Genomic DNA, 24193 nt, shown 5'->3' with positions numbered 1-24193 from the left:
GAAGAGGAACATACAAGACAAACATTAGATACAATTTAAAAAAGACAGAGCTAAATATAACATGTACACATTTATTAAAAATTAAATATTTAAACTACATGTTCTTATGAACTGAAAGTTGTCTGTCTTCACATTTTAACTTCACATGAAGAGATTCTGGTGTTACTGTAGCAGATCTGAATCATGTCCTTATATGTTATAACTTTGCGATTAAAGAAAAGAACTATCAATAAAAATACAGAGAAAACGTCCTTTTTTAAACTTTAAACACAATAGATATTAATGTTGCTGAGAATTTTAAAAAATCGAATTACTGGAACTAAAATAAATAATAATAATATACATTAATGATTTATTTCCGGCAAATATAAAGTTATTCTTTTAGTACTTACCAGAGAAAAGACACCAGATGACTCCCAGAGCGTATTAGAACAGTTTACATCACGGCAGCAGGACAAAAACCGAAATATAGCGATCATGCTAACGCTAAATCTGTAGCAGACCAGCAAAACACCGGAGCATGCTCCCAGAATCCACCGCGATCGTCACCTGTCAATCAAAGGCCGCGCCCCCCTCATTAAGCGAAAATAAATGCTGTTTTAAAAAGAAATTACAAACTTAAAAAAAAAAATCACTCCCCTCAGAGTTGTCATGGATCAAATATGCAGCCATTGATGAAATAAAAACTTTAAGCACCAGGCATTAAAGGGGTTTACTAGAGGGCTGAAAATGAGGATTTTAACATGGGAGTCTATGGGAATTTGCTCACTCTAAGCACCAGCCTCTCTGGTCAGTGCCGGTACTGCAACGTTTTGTTACTTCCGGGTTGGCCTCACGTTCCGCCTGCGAGTGTTGGGGGTTGGTCATCTCCCATAAAAGCTGCTCCTGATTTCCATATTTGAAAAGCAATCTGTAGTTTTCCCTCTCAGGGAGTGTTCTGGAAATCCTTCCTGTGACTCCATGCATGCAGCTCCTCCGCTCTAATAGGATGCTGCTGTTATCGTCCTCTTCTCCTTCTGTCGCCATAATGACAAATTAGAGTGCTGCAACCAGAAGAATACATTATCCTTTCCTCGCCACCAGCCCGACACGTGTTATATGGAAATCGCAGGTTTGGCAGCGGCGCTCAGAACACTCTTGAATTTGAGAACATGAATAGTTTGCTGACAGACAAACCGCGTTTGGCTGCTGGTGAACAATCCGCTGAAGAATGGGCCGGTTCTGGAGCCGGCGGCGGCGGCGGCGCTGCTGACGGAGACGGGTAAAAATAACCAACATGTGAAGGTTTTAAGGCTCATGTGTTTATCACATGGCAGATTTTTATTTTTTTTTTATTTTCCCATAGTATTAAACAAACCTTTAGTTCTTAGATTTCCACAAAATGTCACATAAATACCGCTAGCTTTAGTCAACAACGACCCCTAACGTTTCGTTGACTTTTGGGAAGTTGCCGCCATCTTGAGTTTTAGTACCAGCTACAAACAAAAACTCATCTTAGGGATTTTTATCAATCATTTTATAATTTCTCTGGCATCACTGAGGAAAAAAAAAATGTTATTAGAAGTTGTAGATTTTGTCCCGCGCATGGCGAGCTAAAAAAAGTAGCGTAGTCTTAATACACACACATTTGTTAAGGGATTACTATGAAAAAGTAATATGTTGATCCCAGGCTGAAGCTGTAACTAGTATTATAACATAGGATATGCACATATAAGGAATGTGGGCGTGGTTGGCTAATAACCTCTGTTGCTAAGGAAATCTAAAAATGTACTTCTGCTGATTCTTATGAAACCGACGTCAATCTGTTTGGCGATCTCAGGCAAACAAAATATAAAATGGTTGCTATGGTGATAAAACCAACAGAAAAGCCGCCATTTTGAAAAAAGTGGTTTCTCCATCAGTTTGTCGCATACATCTCAACCAAAGGAAGTGGAGGCGGGATTTAGTAAATATAGGAAGGTAGACCCCATCAGTTCGTGTTCTGGACGATGAAGAGATTGTGTTAGCTGTTGGTTTTGGGGTTCCTGCTTCAACATTCACCAGGATCACGTTTTCATTCATGGAAGTTTAGAAACGACATCATTTATCAGTCTGCAGCTCTCTTTGGGAGTCTGCATTCTGGAAACTGGAAGGAGAAGTTAATGAGAAGTTAGAGTTCTGCATCCATCCATCAGCGTTTACGTCAGACTGCAGAGCTTTTATGTCCCGTTTGACTTTGTTCCTCAAACATTCATGTTTAGCAGCAACGATAGAAATGCTGCTTTCTGCCAGATGAAATGTGACATTTCTCTTCATAGATCTGCTTAACGTTCTTCCTCTGTAGTGTTTTAGGTTTGTCCTCCTCGTGAACTCGGACTGATCTTTGCCTTTTACTGTTCTCCTCTCCGTGTTCCAAACGTCTCCATCTGCTTCCAGAACATGATCCGGGATTGTGACACTTTGGTTCAAAGATGGACGCCATCATGGCAGACTAGAGATGAACACTGTTAACCAATAATTGAACATATTTAGAGTTTGTCCTCTTTAAGGACGCTAGCATTACAAGCTAATAAAGGCTAACGTATTAAGCTAGCAATCCAGAGTGAAACGTTTATTCCAAATTATCGCTGGATTCACTAAACTACTGTTGTCTAACTTCCTGTCCACTGGAAAGTTGTCCAAGTCAGTAGATTTTTGACAACCGAAGGCGCTACGAGCTATGCTAACGCTAACCCGATAACGACCGATCGTTACAGAATCAAAGATGGGCGGGGCTTTAATACTGGAGCTTTGTGGCATGAAAATAACATGGGACTTACTCCAGTTAACAAATCACAAAACTCAACTGTAATACCTCGTTTCAACCTGTAGGGGGCAGCACACAGACGGTATTTTCAGGAATTAAACAAGTTTAATTTAAATAGTCAAAAATGTGTCAACAGGAAAGCATTTTTAAAGCCTCGTTTATGGAGGTCAACAGACTAAATGAGTTTCTGTTTCGTAGCGATGAGCTGCATTTATGGTTTCCTCTCCGCCAGCAGGGGGCGCCGTAGTTCATCAGTGTTTGACATTAGTGTTTTACTGCAGAATCAGACTGGAGCTAAACCACACGGTAGACGAGTCTGTGGTAAACTTTCTCATTTGTGTCTAGCGGTCATGTGACTGCTGAAGAAAACATCCTCACTGAGACGTCGCCTGAGCTTCTGTGTGAACCGGTGATCCTCTGAACATCTTCAGTGGATCATCAGGAGGTCATTAAAAGATCCATCAGTTCTGATAGTCCAGCTCAGCTACACAGACGATGAGACTCCTGAGTATCTGCTCCGGTTTGAGGCTGACTCTGAGACCTGCACAGGTCACATGACTCGATCTCTGAAACAGAAGAAACGGGTACAGATGTTCACGGTCGCAGTGGTCTGACCACATGGGGGCGTCAGAAGGCGGTCCTGCTGGTACTTTGGTCCAGACCCGCTCCGTCGTAGTGGTGAAGGTTCTTTCTGCTGTTTGATGGTCATTATTTGACTTGCATTCAGTCTGAGGCGTTTAATGAGGCGTTTTCAGGCGCTGCATTATACTTTAGTGACATTATTAAAGCTCAGAAATGCCGAGCTGAGAGGAGCGCCGCCGTCATTATGCGTCTGTTCATCGAGACCTGACATTTTGGAGACGCCGCGCGTTCAAGGACGGTGACGGCAGACGCCGCGTCGCCCGCATGACCCTGACTTATAACTTATCCCTTTGTCTTCTGTGATCATTTCTTTAAGGAAGTTAAGCTAGTGTTTCAGTGAGGTGTTAGCTTTTTTGGCTAATTTTGATATTTACTGAGGTTTTTTTATGCTAATTCTGAGTTAAGCTAGTATTTTAGCAACATGTTAGCTTTATTGGCTAATTTCCTATCTACTGAGGTTGTTTGGGCTAATTTTGAGTTAAGCTAGTATTATTAGCAACATGTTAGCATTTTTTGGCTAATTTGACTTCTACTGAGGTTTTTTAAATAATTTTGAGTTAAGCTAGTATTTTAGCAATAAGCTAGTTTTTTTGGCTAATTAAGCATCTACTAAGATAATTAAGGCAATTTTAAGTAGAGCTAAAATTAAAAAAAAAACATGATAGCTTTATTAGCTAATTGTCTATTTACTTGAGGCTTTTTGGGCTAATTTGGAGTTATGCTAGTATTTTCGCAACATGTTAGCTTTTTTGGCCAATTTTTCTATTTACTTAGATTTTTTGGGGGGCTAATTTTCAGTTAAGGTAGTATTTTGGCAACGTATTAGCTTTATTTTTACTTTAATGACATCTAGTGAAGTTTTGAGCAAATTCCAAGTTAATACCTTTTATGCTTTTTTATTTTTTAGCATTTTTTATCTCAATTTTTCATCTTTTTTGTGCACATTCCGCAATGTCTGCAACTTTAAGTATTTTAGCATTTCAGCATTATGCAAATACCTTCAGCAAATCTCTTCAGTTATCACAGTAAATTCCTTCACCATCTTCACATTCAGTAAAAAGCATTCATACTAGCATCATCGCAGGTAATGCATCTTTTTGCGGCTGTGGCCTTGCAGCTGATCGTCCTGCACCTCTCTGTGTCTTTGAGGGAAGTTTTCTGCTCGGGGATTTTGGTTTGCAGGAAGCTGCTGCCAGAGCAGCCGTCGTGTCGGAGGATGAGTGGAAGCTTTGAAAGAAAGACGAGAGAAGATCAAAGCTGCAGGAGGAACTCCTCCTTTTGTCTGATGTCTCTTTCCGGCTGCAGATCCCATGAAGAGGTGTACACTTCTAATGATGCTGTCAGAGCGTCGTGCTGAAACGGCTCGTTTAATCTTTCATTACTTCATGATTAATGGGATGATAATTCATCTCAGCGGTTTCCCTCCTGCGAGCCGGTGGCCGGCGCGGCGGCACAGGTTGATGTTGTCACCTGGTTGGACTCACACCTCCGTGCTTCCTGTCTTGACGCGTTCTCCTCTGTGTCCCGCCTCCCCGCTCCAGATAACTTCCCGCAGATGGCTCATCAGAAGCGCTTCATCGAGCGGAAATACCGACAGGAGCTGAAGGAGATGAGACGGGAGCGGGAGCGGCAGGAGAAGGAGAGCGACGAGGCGGAGGAGTGCAGGAAGTGACCGCGGTCAGGAGCGGGCTCCACGAGGGGCGGAGCCTCCCTCTGCTGTGTGAAGGACTGAGTTTCACAACAGCAGGAGGTACAGAAATGGAGAAACCAAACCGTCAAAACAAAAATGCTAATAAAGTTTAAGATTTTATTTGTGTTGAGCCAATTACTCTTCTCTTCCCATCTGTCTCACATCTGCCACTCATCCACTAATAATCAAAAATGTCTTTTTTTCCTCCTTTTCATCCGACGCTCTCCTTAAATCTGATTGGCCGCCTCACAGATCTTAATTATAGATTGTCTAATTAACAATTTCCCCCGCTCAGTAGCCTCTGGATCCCGCTATTTAACAGCTGCAGACATATTAATAATAATCTGTCTTAGACTGGAGTCTTTTATGCTGAGATTTATGGTAGATCATTGGAGACACCTGGGAGGCCCGTGGCGGCTGTCACGTCTCGCCGCCGAGTTTTTCCAAAGTGTCACGTTGTGGATTTCCTGCTGTTTTTCTCCAGAAGAACTTCACACAAAGGAAGGGCTTTTGAAAGAGGTTTAATCGTCATATAAATATCCAGTACAAAATATCACGGTTTACAAAGCAGTGTGATGGACGGCCCCTCCCCCTACCTCGGCCTCGCCGTTTCTACATGGACTAAACACGACCAGAACCCCGAGGCCGCGCCAACATCAACAACCAAACATCTACACTTCTGGAGCAACTCTCCACTCGTTTGCCCTAAAACAAGAATAAACCAGACGCGGGGGCGTGGCTTTTCACCGTCCAATAGAAGCACGCGGGCGTGGTGCGCCGACGGCTCGTACGAAAACAGTCAAATACGGATCAAAAACGTCGATTTCTGTGAGGTTTCCTGTTCAGGCTGTTTCCTTTGCAGTTTCTAAACCCGGCTGTGCCGTAGCGTCCGGTCAGCAGGTTGGTTTAATGGTCGATGGGGAGGAAAACCGTGGAGCAAATGTCAGCCTCTGCACAGGTGGACCTTTAAAGTCAGCCCCCTCCCAGCTGAAGCTCCGTGTTTACTCCAGCTCTTACAGGAACCCGACAGCGCCGCCGCTTTAAGATCCTTTAGTTCTAAATCAGCTCTAAAAGCTGCGGCGTCCTCCTGGACGGGATGACCTTCTCCGGGAGACAAGGACGCCATTATGTGTCTGCAAGCGGAGCGTCTTGATGGTCCCCGAGGAAATCAGCCCCCCCTCACCCTCCGGACTGAGCTCCTGACAGGTACGCACCGCTGCTCTGCTGCTGTTTGGCACGTTTCTGCTGCAATAACGGGAAAACAGTAGCCCCGCCCACATGGTTGTGTTTGCATGCCTCCGTCAAACAGCTGAAATCATCATTAGTGAGTTGACTAACAATCATTTGGAGGGAATATGTCCACATTCGGCTTTAGGCCATCCCTTCACTCGCCACAAATCTAAAATTCAAGACCAAATATGTCAGAAAAAACCTGAACTTTGTGAAACAGCTGAAGTTAAACCAATCTAGTTTAACCTGAGAAACAGATTATGAGGGAGAGGAATGAAGGAGTCACAGTCTGGTTAGAAGATACTTTAAAATAAAGTTTCAACAGAGGGGAGTTACTTCACATATTAAACCATTTCAAACCTGTAACTGGATAAGATTCACTTCTGTTTGTCCAAAAACAGGAAAACTGTTTCATAGCTTCTTATACCAAGGTCCGGGCGAATACTAGATTCTGATTGGCTGCTGGGGGTGGATTAAAACGTGATAATGCACACCTAAAAAGGAGTTCCGGTCACTTATCCCAAATGTTCTATATCTCTGCAGGTTTCTTTAAAACAAACGTTGCATCATTTTCTGAACAAAAACAGATTTTTTTCCCTCTCAGCATATATGTTGCTGCTGTAGTCGGGGACGGCGTTGGCTCAGCGGTGGATCGTTTTGCTACCGTGACAACTCGCCGCATCACATGTCAAATAGTCAGTTTTTGGTGAAAAAAAAAGCAAGTACGAAAAATCTATTGAACATTTATTTCTATTGTGAGTTAACTTGTTATAAGCTTGATGATGCCCTTTGTAGTGTGCATTATCAGAAATTAACACACAAGGTGGAAGCCTGAAACGGGCGTCCACCTTGTGTGTTCATTTCTGATAACGCACACTTGGAAGGGCATTATCGATGAACAGTCCAGGGCGTTATCATCAAATGGCTTTTACGTCGTGTGTTAATTTCTGATAATGCACATTTCAAAGTTCATTATCGTCGGACGGCTTAAGCTTTCACGCTGTGTTTATTTCTGAGGACGAATACTGACAATGGCATTATAGTCTGACGGTTCAGGCTTCCACACTGTGTGTTAACTTCCGATAACACCCACTCCGAAGGGCATTATCGTTGGACGGATTCCATGTTGTTTATTTCTGATAATGCACACTTTAAAAGACATTATCATCGGACAGTTTAAGCTTTCACGTTGTGTGTTAATTTCTGATAATGCACACTCCGAAGGGCATTATCACTGAATGATTCAGGCTTTCACGTTGTGTGTTAATTTCTGATAATTCACACTCTGAAGGGCATTATCCTTTGCTTAATTTCTCATACATTCCACTTTGCTGGTGGAACTTGACCAGAAAAGGAAAAAAAAAAACTTTCTGTTTGGTTTTTAATGACAGTAATGAGGTGCATTTATTTTTTCTGCGTCTGACCCGTCTGGTAGATTTTTTTCTATAATTTAAGGCAACACTTTTGAATCTGTTCAAGAACAGATGAAATTGTTTTATATTTTGTTTATCTCTTGAGTTAAGAAATACAATTTGGAAACGATAAAATAACATTGTAACTTCTTCCAAGAACGTCTTACATTTTCTTGACCTTAGGACTTAAACGTGACGGCATTATAACCAAAAACAGCTCAACTCGACCCGTCCTCATCAAAGTCGTCTAACCACCAGAACATAACAGTGGCTTTGACAGCATTGGCTGACCTTGGACCAACACCTGTGACTGAGTGAAATCAGTGGATGTCAAAGTAAAAGGTGCAACTCCTTTTAGCGCAACTTTCCGATGGCAGCAACGGCGACCCCGGTGGAGGAGGGGCAGCCGTCCTCCGGAGGGCGGGATCGTTTGGAAGATAGAAATCCCTAGAAAAGAAAAGAGCTGTACAGCGTTCTGTTTCATGAAACCGTACGAACACAAGCTAAGAGAGAACTCACAATATGCAGCATGTTTTGTTCCAGAAACACTGAAAATACGTAGGCATATCTGTCGTTCACCAAACTGCTTGTTGAACAGGTCCGCCAGGCAGCTTCGGAGAAACAAAAACATCCGTATAGATATATATTTGGATGCGGCCAACACCCAATATACACACGAAAAAAGTCTCGACACAAAAGTCTTGGTCCTCGCAAGAACGAACACTGAGTGGACACACGAAGCCGGTCGCCGACGGCGGTTCACAAACTCACAACGACCTCCTGCAGATTGGTCCGTGTTCTCGTTAGGAATCGCTGTCGTCCCCGCCGTACATGTCTGCCAGTTTCTTAAAGCGCGGCCCCCACTCGCTCAGGTAGTTGTAGTCCTGGTCGCCCTCGGTGGTCACCGATTCCAGCGAACTCAGGGACTCGGCCACCGAGCCGTTGCCCTCGTAGGCGTAGGTCGCGAGGGAGTCGTAAGGCGGCGCCGTGGGGTCACTGTCGTTATCCTGGAGCCTCTGGCTGATGAAGTCCCTCACGTCCCCGTTATTGTCCCGGGACGGGGGCAGCACCGGCCGTCTCACCGGGGGGTAGAAGGTCTCGGGGACGATGTCCCTCCTCTGTTTACTGTCCTCGATGGCCTCGGGGTTGCGCAGCGTGCCGATATCAAAGGCCTGCGTGTCCTCCTCTCCTCCGCCTTCATCGTTGTAGCTGACGACGTTGTCTCTGACATCCTCTTTGGAGATGATCAGAGGCTCCTTCTTCCTCTGCCTCCTCAGGGCAGCGAACAGCACCACGATCACTGCAGGGAGAACAAACACAGACAACAAACAACTCAGTTTGGTGACTTCTGCGGGTCTTTCTCTGCTCTCTTCAAGTTCTGAGGGCCAGCCGCGATCCAGAGGGAGTCTGTTGATGCTGCATTTGTGTTCAGTGATGTTCTGGCGCTTTGACTTTGTAGAAACAGGCTGTGATACCACATGAATGCATTATGCATCTGTGCCAGCTCAGAGCTGTTTAAGAACACCGAAGAACAAGAACACGGCAGACTGTACTGCAGCTCTTGTGGTGTTTTGGACTGTGTTTTGTTTTTGAGTGACAGAACATCTTACCACGTCTTTGGGTTAACACCAGGCGTATGTTCTAAAGCAGGAGTATGAAACTCAATCATACAAGGGCCAAAATCTAAACACACCTTAGGTCACAAGCCGAACTGTAACTTTTTAAAATAATTATGACTAATAAAAAAACAGGAATATTATTCCAGAATAAATCAACTTAAACCTTAAATAACTTTCAATATTTTACTCTCCATAAAAATATATTTGGTCAAAATTATACAAGTTAGAAATGAGCTCAAGATAACATCTGGTCATTAATAACAATAAAAATAACTGGAGGGCCGGATCCGGCCCCCGGGCCTTGAGTGTGGCACGTGTTCTAATGGATAAACAGAATCTAATACTTCTAATTTTTTACCTTTTTTGTTGTTTGGTTCAATCCCTGGACTTGAGAACAAGCGTCCTTTTATGTTTTAAGCCCACCTCCTGCTGATCACCTGACTCAGGTGTGTTACACCAATGAAAGGCAGTTTAAAAAAGAAGTAGGACACTAGTCTAGACACCTCGTCTCATCGTCTAAAACCAAAACAGATCAATTCCTTTATTAGAACCTAACAAAAACATCTTAATTCTTTAGTGTAATTTATCTACACGAATTAATTGAGCATCGAGTCCATTTAAACAGATTTCATGTTGCCTACATTGTACCAATAATGATGGTCCAGACCTGAAATGAGCCGTTATGTTTTAACACTCCCATCCACTAGGTGGCAGCCTCCCCTTTTTATGCTGTTTTACATCCACCAACAAATGAAAGAAAGACTTGTGGGAAAAACTGGGTTCCTGCAGGGTCGTAAAAAGTCTTAAAAGCCTCGAATTAGAACAATGGAAATACGGCCTTGAAAAGCATTTAAAAGGTCTCAAATTGTGATATCTTGGTCTTAAAATCATGTTTAAAACTCTTTCTGTATGACTTTTCTGGTCTAAAGTTCTATGTTTCAAAACACGATTACTGCAGTGAAATGTGAATTCTAGAGTAATGAGGGTTTCTGTAGTATTGTAATTGTGATTTAATAACTAAAATTTAAATATTACTTCTTTACCAACAAAACATTGTTCTGAAATTCAAGGATTTTGTGTGTTCTTCATCCATGGGGCCGGAATTAGGTACATTTGTCTGAATTGTCAAAAATTAGACTTTTAAGTTTTGCTGGATAAACACAACAAAATAAAAACATTTAACCGTCGTAAAAACTGGTATTTTCTGGATATGATAACATAATAAATCCACTGCTTATGCAACTTTATTAGCAACATCCCTGCAACATTACAGGCGGTCGCCTCATATTATGCAGCGGGATCTTGGTGTTTGTGAGCGACTGTCGGAACAAATCCATGTTTTTTAGTTAAATGCAGTTTTCTCTTTTCCACACTAAACCTTTTTTCTAAACGTTCTAGAAATGGGGTTAGATTTACCAGCTACTGCCTGGTACCTAGTGACCCACAGACCTCCTCTGTAAACTGGACTCCACTGAGTACAGGTCACTTGATATTTGTTAGTTTTACTTTTTTAGTCCGTATTTAAGCTTTTCTACAGCTTTAATAAACGTTTTCAGACCAGATGTGTCCTCAGAGCTCGTGAGGGTTGAAGGACAGAAACATGGAGGGTTAAGGGAACCGAATTCTGGTCAGAAACTTCCTTCGGTCTCTGACCACGACGGGACAAAAGGTGAGCAGCAACAATTACCCACAATTCTCTGCAGCAAACAGCAGTAAGTTTGTTTACAGATGGGACCGCCCAACTTCTCCCAGGATTCACAGCGTTAAAGGTGATTGACTGAACGTTGATTCATTGGAGCTCTTTCATCTCTATTCTTGAACAAACTGAAATGGGGTAAAGCTTCACTTTTTAAACTACAAAAGTTTTTATCTTTGGAGCTTCGACTCATCCGTCTTCTGCCTCCTAACTCTTCCTCGAAGGTGAAATGATGAAGACAAACTGGAACCGCAGCGTTGAGATGCATCAGAGGTCACATCAGATCAAGAAAGTCAAACCGAACTGATTTAGTCGATGTTTTCATGACCGGTCTCTGATCTGACTTGGTGAGGTTGGTCACATGATTTGACCTTCAGGTGAAGTTTTTAACCCTTTAGCACCAGAGCTCCAGTGTTGATGTTCTTTGAATTACTGTAGTTCTTCAACCGTTTACCTAATTTCTGTAATTCCAACAAAAGCGTCTTCATGCTGATGTGCAACAACTTAACAGTAACCGGCGTGTTCACGTGAATAACATAAACCAAATGATTTTACGCCTTTTTCCACCTTCAGAATCCGTGGGAATCACAGAAATTCCACAAACGATCAAAGAGTTACGATAGTTCAAACAGCCGATGACATCTCAGGAGTTAAAGAGTTAAAGACTTTAGCTACAGGAAGTTTGAGTTTTGAAACCAACAACTATTATACCATTAAAATACTTTAATTTGATACTTTCTAAAGTTAGTAAAACCTCCCTGGGTCAGTATTCTTAAATACTTTCTGGTTCAGAAATGGACAAACTTCTCTTCTCCAACCCTCACAAAGCTGCTCTTATCCTGACTCCTAAAACATCTATTTCCTCATTTCCTCATCAATAATTTACTGTAAACTCAAACAAAACCAAAGAAAACTGAACTCACTGAGCAGAATAATGACGCAGAGCAAGATGGCCACCAGTGCGCCGGTGCTAAGCCCCGCCCTCGCCGTCAGAGCCTCCGGGTTGCACAGCTTCATGTTGCCCTCGCGGTCGCACGTGCACACTCGGACGGTGAGCGTGCTGGTGCTGCTCAGCGCCGGGATCTCTCCGTCAGAAATGACCACGGGGACGTGGTGGACGCTCCTCTGCAGGCTGCTGTAGCCGTTCCTCCGGGTCAGAATCCACGCCGTGTTGTCTGAAGACGGAGAGCGCGTTTAGGGCGGAGCCATCGGTGGATGAACGGACAGTCACTGACGCGAGTACCTTTGTTGTCGCGGACGGAGAAGTTGGCCTTCCCAGCAGCCTCTGGGGCCAGACTGAAGATGAAGCGGTGTCCTCCGATTGGTTCGTCGGGATCTGTGGCGCTGACGGTCTGAATCCTCTGGAGGAAAGGAGGAAGAGGCCAACTTCAAACAAACTCTGAAGGAAGACACGTTTTCTGTAGACAAGTTTACAGTTCATACATTATGTGACAGCTTCACCGATTAAACCTGAAGGATCTGATGACAGTTTACAGAAGTTAAGATATATTCACACTAGCATTATCTGTGGTTATCCGTGATGATGCTAGTGTCAATGCTGTGAGCTGAATTTGGCCGCTGAAGATGCTGAAATAGCTGAATCACTGAGGCTGATAGCATCTAAAATATTAAACGCCAAATGAACCTAAAAAAAAAAACTAAGTTGGCCCAAACAGCTAGCATGCATCTAAAATATTAGCTAAATATCAAAACAGCCTAAAACACTTTAAAAAGTTTAGCTTTAGTTCTTGGAGTGAACCGGTTTCTGTCTCACGGTGTTGAAGTCAAAGTCTTGATTTTGATCGTCTACATTCTGTTAGAGACTGTAAACTCTGTCATGGAGCCTTCTGGTACACTGAAGCTGGAGTCCAGACACAGTGGGATTCCCTTTGCCTGTCTGGGCGGATCGGGGTTTAAGTGTGGGTTTGGGAATGTGTCTGTTTGGTCCGTCGTTGTTTCATCTTATGTTTATGTCTTTGTAGACCAGGTAGGGAAAAAGAGGAAGAGGATGATGACTTCCTTGTGACGTAAAATGTCTCTTAAAGCCAGACGTCATTGTAACTCTATCAGGGCTTCAATATGTTATCGAGATAACATCGTTAATAATATTAATACAGTAAGATCTGGAGGGCCGGATAGGATTACCCCGCGGGCCGGATCCTTTGACACATGAGCACTAAAGCCTCATTTCTACTGAGCGGTCCAGTAAGGAGGGATACGGTCCGGTAAGGAGGGATACGGTCCGGTAAGGAGGAGTACGGTCCGGTCAGGAGGGATACGGTCCGGTAAGGAGGAGTACGGTCCGGTCAGGAGGAGTACGGTCCAGTCAGGAGGAGTACGGTCCGGTCAGGAGGGATACGGTCCGGTAAGGAGGAGTCCGGTCCGGTCAGGAGGGATACGGTCCGGTAAGGAGTGGTCCGGTCCGGTCCAGTTAATCCTGGCGAGCGTTTCCACTCATTTCATCCTCGTCTGTTTTCACGCGTGTGGAGGAGACCGCTGGTGTGTCAACGCTTTACATCGTGTAGATCAGGAATGTAACGTTAGAAAGAAGACTGCAGGACTAAGAAGAATACCGTCGCCATAAAATACTAACGGAACTGTTTCACGTAATTTACATTTAGAACTTTAATTTAATGTAAATAATATGTTACATTTCATATGAAGAAAGATTTAATCATCTTTTTCCACATTTTCTTGTTTTATTTCTCGTCTTCAAGAACAAACTCAGTATTTTGGTTCAAATGTCTGTAGATGTTTCTGCTTCATGTTAATAAAATGAAAAGTATTTCAGTGTAATAAAAGAGTTCATTTCCATTTAAATGTAGAGATCAAAGGACAAATGGTTCACATGTTTGTGTGTGAAGAATTCTTTACTTTCTGTTACTTTGATGGAATCATGAATCACTGAGATTCTACAGCAAAGGAAGGACGATTGAGAAATAAGATTAACGGCAAAAACTGAAGAAAAGAGACGAAGAAAAGAACGTGAGGTGAGGAGCTACAGGTGCTTTATGTACGTTCAAATCTGTTAAGACCGTTTTTCTCTAGTGGGCGGGGTTTAGAACTGCAATTCGATCCGCTTTAAACCTTTTTTCCTGAGACTTTGTGTGAAAGTCGAACAGGATCATCCAAGTGTGAATCAGAAGAATAATCAGGAATTTGCCAAAAGCTAACGTTGTAATGTCAAAGCTCAAATCTTTGGGCGGAGCCTAATCAGGAAGCTGACCAATCAGGTCACAAGAAAGATTTTGGACAGATTCAATCTCATTTTTCACTGGAACTCGACTTAACCCATTAATGCCTGATGTCACAAATATGCGACAAACCTCTTTGGCTCCAAAATGCAGAATCCATTTAAAGCAAAAACGTGATTTTCTTCACAGCTGGAAATAAATTAAAGGGTTAAGGACACTTCCTGTGTCTCTGATCCTCACAGGTGAGGGGCGTCGACTGTATTCGAGTTCTGACGTGTGAAATCCGTCAAGTGTCTCCAAACGGCGTCCGGATTCCCTCTAATTACACGCTGAGCCGTTGTTGGATCCATAATCCCAACGCGGAGATGAAACCATGACGACGGCTTTGTGTTCAGCAATAACCAACCTGATTAGCCTTGGCGTTCTCGCACACGAACGTCTCATAATTGGTGGCAAATGTCGGAGCGTTGTCGTTGACGTCCAGCACTCGGATGAACACGGGCGCGCGGCTGATCAGCCGCGGGTTGTCTGGGAAACACAAAGGTGCACGCTGTGACTTTATGCTAATTATTTCTGGCTCCCTTTCCTGGCAAACTAATTATATCTAAATCAAATTACATGTGCATAAATAAATAACAGCTTGGCTTAAAAAAATGCTCAAGTCAGAAAGTATTAATGTTAATGAACGTCGTCTCTGCTGGAGGTTTGAAGTTGGGTTGACAGATAAATGAAAGTGGGAGATTGTTTCTTAAACAGAAGGATGTGTCATTTATGAGCAGAATGTCACAACAAAAGCAGAGCGAGGGAGATCAGAAATACGGTAAAAGGAGATCAGAGTACGGAGGAGACCGCGTGAACTCACTGAACTCCGAGGCGATGACGGAGATGTTGTGCCAGGCGTTCTCCTCGCGGTCCAGCTCCCTGAGGAGGTACACCGACCCGTTCCCCGCGTGGATGTCGAACACTCTGTCCATGTCGGTGCGCCGATCGATCGTGTACCTGCAGCAGACGCGCGGGATTAGCTTCTAAACTTTTGGAGAGCTGTTGTGTTCCCACGGCGACGCACAAAAGCCACAATCATTTTTCAGCTGCAGGATCTTTACGGAGTTTTTCTTAAACCGCGGCTGTAATTGGAGTCATTTGGTTTGGCGGGGGGCTCGAATCAGGAGGAGGCATGATGCGTTCACGCCACACACACAGAAGTAGATCCTATCGGGACGCACTTCCTTCATCTGCAGGGAAAAGACCGCGGTCCAGCTGCTGCAGGTTTTCTCCAGGAAAACGTGGTTATGAGGACGACTACGGAGGCCTGCATGGGACAGTAAAGCAAGTCTCTAAACCGTCACGCTGACGGACTATCAACAGAAAAAAAAGGTCACATTTGTGGCAGCAGTAATTATCACTGTTGAACCAAAACAGGCAGGAGGAGGGTAAAGTTCTGCTGGAGGAACTGGTCCTTCACAGCGCCGCGATGTCCTGGCCCCGCCCTCCTGATCCCTGCTAGATCATCGACTCGTGCTGCTGCTCCCAGGCTGATTGATGGGACTGGCGGTCATCCGGAGGGCCGGCGTTAGAGGCAGAAGGCCCACAAAGGGTTATGAAGCAGTGTTCTCCACAGATCTAACTCCTCCCCCAGCGTCAACCATCTCGCCGTCGTCCTAAACACCTCGCTGACAGAAACTCTAACCTCGTTAAGGCGGACTCTGCGGCGCTAATTGCTTTTCTGAGGTTTACGATAATTCTTCCTGCTGGGTGGAGCCGCTCGCTGATTAATGACGCCGAGATTAACACGCCGCTCATCCCACATCCGAACTACATCCGGGACTACAGTCGATCTGATCTCTCAGATAAGAGATCTCTACAGGATCTGTGAGGTTGTGGAGCCTCTAATGCAGGAGTGTCAAAGTCAATCACACAAAATCTAAAACACACGTTAGGTCGAGGGCCGAACAGGATAAACATTTATTAAAGACTCTAAAACTACATTTATAAACTTTAAAACCGTAACTTTTTAACATAATTATGAACTGGATATGTAGCATTACCTGTGATAGTGTGAATGCTGGAAGCTGAATTTGACTGCTGAAGATGCTGAAATTGATAGTTAAAAACACTAAAGTTGTTAGCTGAAAACGCTGAAGGTGATAGATAGCTAAAATATTAGCCAAATGTTAAATTAGCCTAAAAAACGAACACAAAAAAACTAGTTTAGCCAAAACAGCCAGTATGTAGCTGGAATTTTTTTTGCTAAATTTAAAAATAGGTTAAAAAACTGGAAAAAGCCTAAATCTGCCAAAACTGTTGCATGTAAATATAAGCGCAACTTCAAAATACCCTAAAAAAATTGAAAAAGCTTAAATTAGCCTAAACAACTAGCATGTAGCTGAAATATGAGCTAAACTCCAAAATAGCCTAAAAAAAATCTTAGTAAATACCAAAATAGCCCAAAAAACTAGCAGAATGACAATTTTTAAAACTTTAAGTTTTTAACATAATTATGAATAATAAAAATGCAGGAATATTATTAGAATAAATCAACTTAAACCTTAAATAACTTTCAATATTTTACTCTCCATAAAAATATATTTTGTCAAAATTATACAAGTTAGAAATAAGTTCAAGATAACATCGGGTCATTAATAACTACAACTAATTACTCGGAGGGCCGGATCCGGCCCCCGGGCCGTGACTTTGACACCTGTCCTCTAGAACGTTCTCTGGAGCTCACATCAGACATCCCGGTGTACCGTGACAGCTCGAGCCTCTTTTTCTGCAGGTGGATCTCTCTGTTTCCCTGAAGCCCGGCAGATGCATGCGCGCCCACGCGTCAGCCGGCTAATAAAGACGGCGGATTCGTCGTGCCAGCCCCTCCCCCGCCCCCTCCGCGGTGCAGCTTTAAATGCCACCTCCTTGATGACGGCGGTAAAAGAGAATGATATCTCGTTTGACATCTGCAATAAAGAGCTGGAACTTCAACCTTGAGAGCCAACTCCCTCAGAGCGTCGTAAAAATGAAAAAAGTCTGCGACCAAGTCGAGGCGCAGCCCCGCCCCCCTCCCCTCGCCATCAGTCCTGTTTATTAGAGCCATGCAGATGTTCTGTCTCAGTCGGTTCGGTGGACCATCAGCCACATGGAGGTTTAGTCCAACTCTGACTGATGAATCTGAGTAAAACACAAACGTTTGTGTCATTTCTGCACCTGACCAGGCTGCGTTTGTCGTCCGGGTCGGCGGCGCTGACCGAGCCGATGATGGCGTTCCTGCCCGCGTCCTCTCTGACCTCCATGACGTAGCTGGGCCGCTCGAACAGCGGCGGCTCGTCCACGTCATCCACCGTGATCCGGACCGAGGCCTCGTCCCGGAAAGGCCCCATCTTGTAGAAGCGAGGGTTGATGTGGACGTTCTCCACCTGGACGCGCAGGCTGTACTGGCGTTTCTTCTCAAAGTCCAGAGGCTGGAACCACAGAGCAGATGTGAGATGAAGAGTTCAACTTCATCTGTAATTCTGAGCGGATTTCATGAGAAACGTCCGAACAATCAGACTGAACCAATCTAGAACTGTCACTGAAACACAGAATCCTGATCTTCAGATTTTTGTTTTCTTCAAATTATAAAAAATAAGTAATTATTTCAGTTTCGCAGAAAGGCTGGAAAAGGACTGTATTTGTTTGTTTTAACTTCAGATGTAACTGACAGTACAGAGGAGGACTTTTATTTTGCTAACAGGATCAAACTGCACGACTTCCTGTGACGGTTTCAGGATGAAGATGAGGAGCAGCAGAAGATGAAGTCCTTGTAGGACGAGGAGGAGGAGGAGCCACCAGTGATGATGCTCTGGATCTTTTTACACAAACTGATCTCCAAATCTGACATTTTATTGTTGAAATGAATGAAAACGATCAGATTTATTTACAATCTCGACTGTAAATGTGAAAATTCTGAGAAATATTATGTAAAGAGTTGATACCATGATATGACCTCCTGCTAAGGGAATTCTTAGTAAAACATACTTATCCAGACTTTAATATATAAAGAAAGACCTTTGCAGCTTTGGCTCCTCCCCCTTCCTTGAAGCGCCTCGACTCTTAATTTTTTTATAAACTTACAGTCTGCTGAGGATTTGGGCTTTCAAACTAAGATCTGTTCAGTCGTTTCAGACGCCGTTCTTTCTTCTCGTGATGAAAAAAAACATTTTTCTTTGATGAAACCAAGAGCCTGATCCGGATCCGCCTCGTTGAGGTCATGTGGACACTCACGATCAAGCCAACGTTTTATTTTTCCTGGTTTTATGTCTTCTCCAATAAAGGATTATTTTCAGCGACCTATGACGATATTCATGATCTGGAGCGTTTTAATTGAACCTGCAAATCAGAGGGGCCAATAATTACGAGTCGTTTCCATGTTCACTTTGAAGGATGACGATCGGCGCCGTATTCCCTCCTGCTGTTGACGGCGTGATTTACGGAGCGTGCAGATTGAATGCCGCCGTTTTCCTTTGTAAGCTAACGCTTTGGCTTCCTTGTTTGAACTTTTGGGTGTTTTTGAAGCTCCATCCGTGGAGGTATCCCCCTGTTGATGGGAATAATTGGGGAGCAGTGAATTTTAATGAATGCGAGCTGGCACAGCTGGATCAGAGCGAGCTGCTCGCCGGCTGCCAGACGCTCAAATGAAAGGATGGCGAGAAAAGAGAAACTTCCAGATGGAAGGAGCCGCTTCCAGGAGGCGTAAATCAGGACGAATGATAAGTGATTGATTTCTGCCCGTTTGGAGGAGGACGCCGCTTTGATGGACCTGCCGGCCCATTTCATTAGAGGGTTCAGAACCGGGGCGCTCTCACGGTGATGTCACCCCCTCTAAATGATGGACGAGGCGGCGCCGATCCTGATCAAACACAACAGCGACTCGGCGTCACGTTTGGACTCGGATGAATCTCCGGGAAGTGTCAGCCGGAATCTAATAACGGCCGACTTCTGCCTCCCAGAAGGAAGAAGAGATGAATCGCTCTTCCTGATGTTCAGGTCTGTCAGCCTCCGCTGAGATCTTCAGAGACTCGTCTGCTAAATGATTTCACTCACGCCAGAAAAAGAGCGTCGGCACTAATAATACCAGACGGATAAACGTGGAGACGCTTCTTCATCAACGTTTGAACACAAAGAAACAAGAACACTAGAAAAATCCTCAGTTCATGCTAAGAAGAAGAAAAACAGGGAAATTATTACAACAATATGCATGAAGAGATTCGCTGCACCGATGAACCAAACTCCTGATGGATGGAGATCTCTTCATTTGGTTCATGGAAGGACGGATGATCCGCTTGGATCCATCAAAGTTGGAGTCGAACTACCAACTAATAACTTGTTTCTCCACTACATGGAAGATCATGTTAGTGAACATCCACTAAACCATCCCTGAAAACTACCTGAAGAAAACAAATAAACAAAGCCCACAAACTAAGACTACCAAGGTCAAACTAAAATAACTAAACCAGCAGTGTAAGAATGCTGAGGACAAAGAGAGGAAAAGAACAACAATAAATACAAATACAATAAATTAGCATTTTTTAAGTAAGGGTTACTTAGATAGCATTTATTAAATTTAGATTAATTAAATGTATAAACTGATGTTTGAGGTTCACATAGATGATAAACTATGTAGGTTTTTACATCCTGTTGACCTGAAGACGTCTCGTTTGATCAACTCTACCTCCAGAATGAACAGATTTGATATACAAAGAAAACTTTGGTAAAAAGTTTGATCTTTTATGAGTTAAAAGTACATATTATCTTGTGTTGAACATCATTGGTCACTAGCTGCACTGAGATGATCCTGTTTGGTACAGAGCAGCTTTTATTTTGAAATTAAGTAAAAAATAAAAGACATTTTAAGAGATGCTAAGTTCTTTTGATATTTTTGCTTTTGTTCATACCAAAGAATAAACATAATTCATATTTACTATTAAAAACAGAAGGTCATGAATGCAAATCCAAATTTCTTAAGGCTAAAGTAAGACTATCTTCTGGGTTTGGATCAGTAGAAAACGAGCCCGAAAAGCTCTTTTACTGTGAAAGGTTGCCGACCTCTGTACTCCTGATCCAGATTATTGATCATGTGAGTCCAACAGAATGTATTAAGCAGTAGGCATGATTGGGGTTCAAATTCTGTGGACTGTGGCTGAAACAGACCAGCTCAGTGGCCTTGTGGTGGAGTGTCTGTCCTGAGGCTGGAAATCCGAGTCAAACCAAAGACTAGAAATGGGACCCAAGTCTGTTTGACTGTCAGCATTAAGGTTTAAATGGTCTTTAAAAATCCACATATAGTTCTAATTATTTAGGTATTAGCGTAGAAATTTGGACGTAAAAATATCAGTCAACTTCAAGATAAATATGATTTGTTTATTTTTTTAAGTAGGAAATATGACTAAAATTTAAAACAATTAATACGATACAATAAAGTTTTAAAACTGCGAGTGAAAAGTCAAAATTTTCAGAGAATTATGTCGCAAATTTATGATTTAAAAAGTTTTTAATTTTTCAGGAAAAGTATATATATATATATATAAGTTATACATTTATAAAATAAATTTTAAAAAATCTGTGAGAATTTTGTGATTGTGTTTTTTGAAACTTTTTAAAAAGGTAAAAGTATTCTTTTTTTTAAAGCATTCTTTCCTTGTTAAAGAACAACTTTGTGATGGATATTTTAACAACTTTATTCTAAGAAATTGTTTTTTTCTCATAAATTTACAACTTTATTCTTGTAAATTGTTGGGTTTTTCCGTCACAATTTTACGACTTTATTCTCAATTGTTTATTTTTCTTATGTTAAGGTGACCCCAAAATATCAAAGATATGATAAATAAAAATTAGAGAAATAAAACGAGTAAAATATAGATAATCTTAACAGTTCTCCATTTTCCAGGAGGCGGAGCCTGTTTGTTTGTTCTGTTACAAACAAATGTGTTTTTTTTGGGGGGGGGGCTCTTGAAAACATGCATTGATTGTGTTAAAGCTGCACACAGACGAGCTGTTGGGCCGTTCCTCCCGGCGCAGCCGCGCTCATGCATCTGTAAGCCGCATTAACGTCTCGGCGTGAGGTTTTCCATTACCTACCAGCAATATGCAGAGAAATCAAGCTGTGAATTTACATGACAAACACAGACGCTCCCTGCAGCGGGATGCCCACGCTCTCTCTGATCCACCTTATGTGGACCAGCTTCATCGCTGATTTTCATCTCGTTTGTTTTCGTTTCATCAGACAAAAATCGGGTTTTGCTTCTAATAATGGGATTTCCAACATTTTAGCTTCATTTTGGATTCAAAGTGCATCTCAGATTCAGCAGACGGCGTCTAATCCAGCTTAAAGCTTCCTTGCATCAGCCTCTTTGTTTACCTTTCACATTAGGAGCATAAGTGTGAATAAATCTGGTGATAATCCAGGTGAGTGAAGAGGAAGCATCAGGTCTGCCTGCAGGAGACCGTCCTCTGTCAACAGAGAGAGGCCTTCCAACCACGACCACTCTGCTGGTTATCTCCTGTAACTGATGAGAAGGTAAACAGGCTGCAGATCTGGAGGAGCAGAGGTTTGCTGCTCAGGTATTTGCTGAGCAAAGAGAAGGCGGCGTGCTGCTGCAGCCGCGCTGTGTACACAGGATGGAGCGCCGCTCGGCTTTGATCGGGAACTCGAGAGCCGGACCTCCGGAGCAGACTCCACTGTACCTAAAAATGTACATTTGAATAATCCTGACTGTAAAGTCTGCTGCAGAGAGGAGTGTTTCCCACTTTTCATCCGGCTTATGTCTGCAGGGTTTGCTGTGAGGAGGCCTGAGGCCAGTATACACCTGCATCAATTACAGCTGCCTGAGAGGCAAAACCCAGGGCAACAACAACAGCGTGTGAAGCCTTCTGCTGTAAGATCTTTAACAGAATCATCATGACGGCGTTTGGAATGGAAGGAGACACACAGATGGACGAACTCCGACCGAGTCCACACCGACACCAGAACCAGCAGGATTCAAACGGGTTTCTTTAGTTTGAGCCAAAGACAAACTGCATCCACTGCAGGACAATCCTACAGTCATGTGACCCTTCGAGTTTCTGCAGAATTTCTCAGTTTCTCTGAAAATGGGCGGGGCATTTGCATCGGTCACAAGCAGTCACCTGTCAATCAAAGACCACGCCCTTTTTTGGTTTTAATCTGAAATATAAATTAAGTTCCTTAAAGATACAATTGGATAACAAATGTGACAAAAGGGGAGGAGCCAAAGTCTTCAGTTGCTCTGGGAGTCCGGTTCAAAACCATCAGTTACATAGTCTCTGCCCCCCCCCTGGCTTTCAGAGGAGTGTCCCGCCACCCCCATGTTGACTGTTCTCTCCTTGTAAATGCAGGTTTTGTATTTTCAAAATGAAACTTTCATTGGATTACAAAATGGTCGCAGGTTAGCTCGTGGGAAGAACAGGATAAACATTTATTGAACACTATAAAACAACATTTTTAAAACTTTAAAACCGTAACTTTTTAACATAATTATGAACTACATATATAGTATTACCTGTGATAATGTTAGTGGGAATGCTGGAAGCTGAATTTGAATGCTGAAGACGCTAGTGCTGATAGAAGATGCTGAAACTGATGTCGGAAAACCCTGAAGCTGATAGTCAGCTAAATTGAGCTAAATGCCAATATAGCCTAAAAAACTAAAAAAATAGGTTAGCCAAACAGCTAGCATGTAGCTGAAAAAAATAGATAAACTCCAAAACAGCCTAAAAAATCTTGAAAAATGCCAAAATAGTCCAAAAAGCTAGCAGAATGGAAGTTTTTAAAACTTTTAAACATAATTCTGACTAATAAAAAAGGCAGGAATATCATTCCAGAATAAATCAATTTTAATAACTTTCAATATTTTACTCTCTATAAAAATATATTTTGTCCAAATTGTACAAGTTAGAAATGAGTACAAGATAACATCGGGTCATTAATAATAATAAAATAAAATGATCTGGAGGGCCGATAGAATTCCCCGAGGGCCGGATCCGGCCCCCGGGCCTCGACTTTGACACACGTGGGTGGATGGACGTCAGATGACAACAGGATGGAGGTAATGTAAACATCCCAGGTGATCAATGAACGTCTGAATTTTTTTGTCAACCCAAAGCGAAGGAGACGGGCTGCATGTGGATCCGTGGAAATCTATGGTGGATAAATCAGAAACTTCTGTGATAAATGAACAGCTCCCCTAGTGGTCGGGTGTTGAACTAGCCAGTTCTTTTTGAGCTAAAGTGTGTTTGGTTTCTTCAAGTCTTTCACTTTTTCTACTTTAACTCACTCACCTCTGTCATTGGTTTATGAGACGGATAAACTATTTGTGGAATACATCTTGACCTTCTTTCATACTTCATGTGTCAGAGTCAACAAGAACCAACATGATCCAAACGGACTGAAGTGAAGTTCTGTTCATCAGAACTCCTCCAGAACAATCGACACACCAACAGATGATTTAAACCGTAGAAACCTTCAGTTCAATTTGAAAACTATTTTAACCTTCAGAAACAGTCATAAACAACAAACCTAAAGTCCAGAACCAAAGCAGAACCTGATGACCCAAAACCTGATCTACCCAGATGCATGATGGTTATTCATTCGCTTTTGCTGACCTTTCTGAGCACGATGACGCCCTCCTGCGTGCTCCTGTTGCTGACGATGTCAAACATCCCCGGGCCGTCGCTCCCGATGATCCGGTAGTCCATCTCTGCGTTCTGCCCGATGTCGGCGTCCATGGCCCGGATCACGCCCACGGACCCGCCCAGCTCTCTGGACTCGGGGACTCTGAACTCGTACAGAGCTGCAGACAGACGGACGGCGTTACTCAACGCACAGATGAGCGTCCTCTTCCCGGTCGGCGCTTTACTGAGCGGGGTGACTTCCTGGTCG

At 43.0% G+C, this 24193-nt stretch overlaps 2 protein-coding genes across 2 annotated transcripts in view; one reads left to right on the top strand and one right to left on the bottom strand.

Moving 5' to 3' along the window:
- drosha (drosha ribonuclease III) overlaps nucleotides 1-5237 on the top strand; it is a 98634-nt gene extending 93397 nt beyond the window's left edge. Inside the window, exon 32 of the mRNA XM_024279554.2 lies at nucleotides 4969-5237. Coding sequence (XP_024135322.1) covers nucleotides 4969-5099 — 131 coding nt within the window. The 3' untranslated portion in view covers nucleotides 5100-5237. The remainder of the gene's footprint in view (nucleotides 1-4968) is intronic.
- A 385-nt stretch (nucleotides 5238-5622) lies between these two features.
- Nucleotides 5623-24193, bottom strand: part of LOC112150995 (cadherin-6) — an 83452-nt gene continuing 64881 nt past the window's right edge. Inside the window, exons 8-15 of the mRNA XM_024279557.2 lie at nucleotides 23917-24104; nucleotides 17467-17720; nucleotides 15131-15267; nucleotides 14675-14796; nucleotides 12318-12435; nucleotides 11998-12249; nucleotides 8531-9059; nucleotides 5623-8370 (exon numbers count right to left, since the gene is read on the bottom strand). Coding sequence (XP_024135325.1) covers nucleotides 8563-9059; nucleotides 11998-12249; nucleotides 12318-12435; nucleotides 14675-14796; nucleotides 15131-15267; nucleotides 17467-17720; nucleotides 23917-24104 — 1568 coding nt within the window. The 3' untranslated portion in view covers nucleotides 5623-8370; nucleotides 8531-8562. The remainder of the gene's footprint in view (nucleotides 8371-8530; nucleotides 9060-11997; nucleotides 12250-12317; nucleotides 12436-14674; nucleotides 14797-15130; nucleotides 15268-17466; nucleotides 17721-23916; nucleotides 24105-24193) is intronic.

This window comes from Oryzias melastigma, linkage group LG20 (assembly GCF_002922805.2).
Source record: "Oryzias melastigma strain HK-1 linkage group LG20, ASM292280v2, whole genome shotgun sequence".
Lineage (NCBI taxonomy): Eukaryota > Metazoa > Chordata > Actinopteri > Beloniformes > Adrianichthyidae > Oryzias > Oryzias melastigma.
The sequence above is the reverse complement of the archived record's forward strand: the minus strand, read 5'-3'. Positions and strand labels throughout refer to the sequence as shown.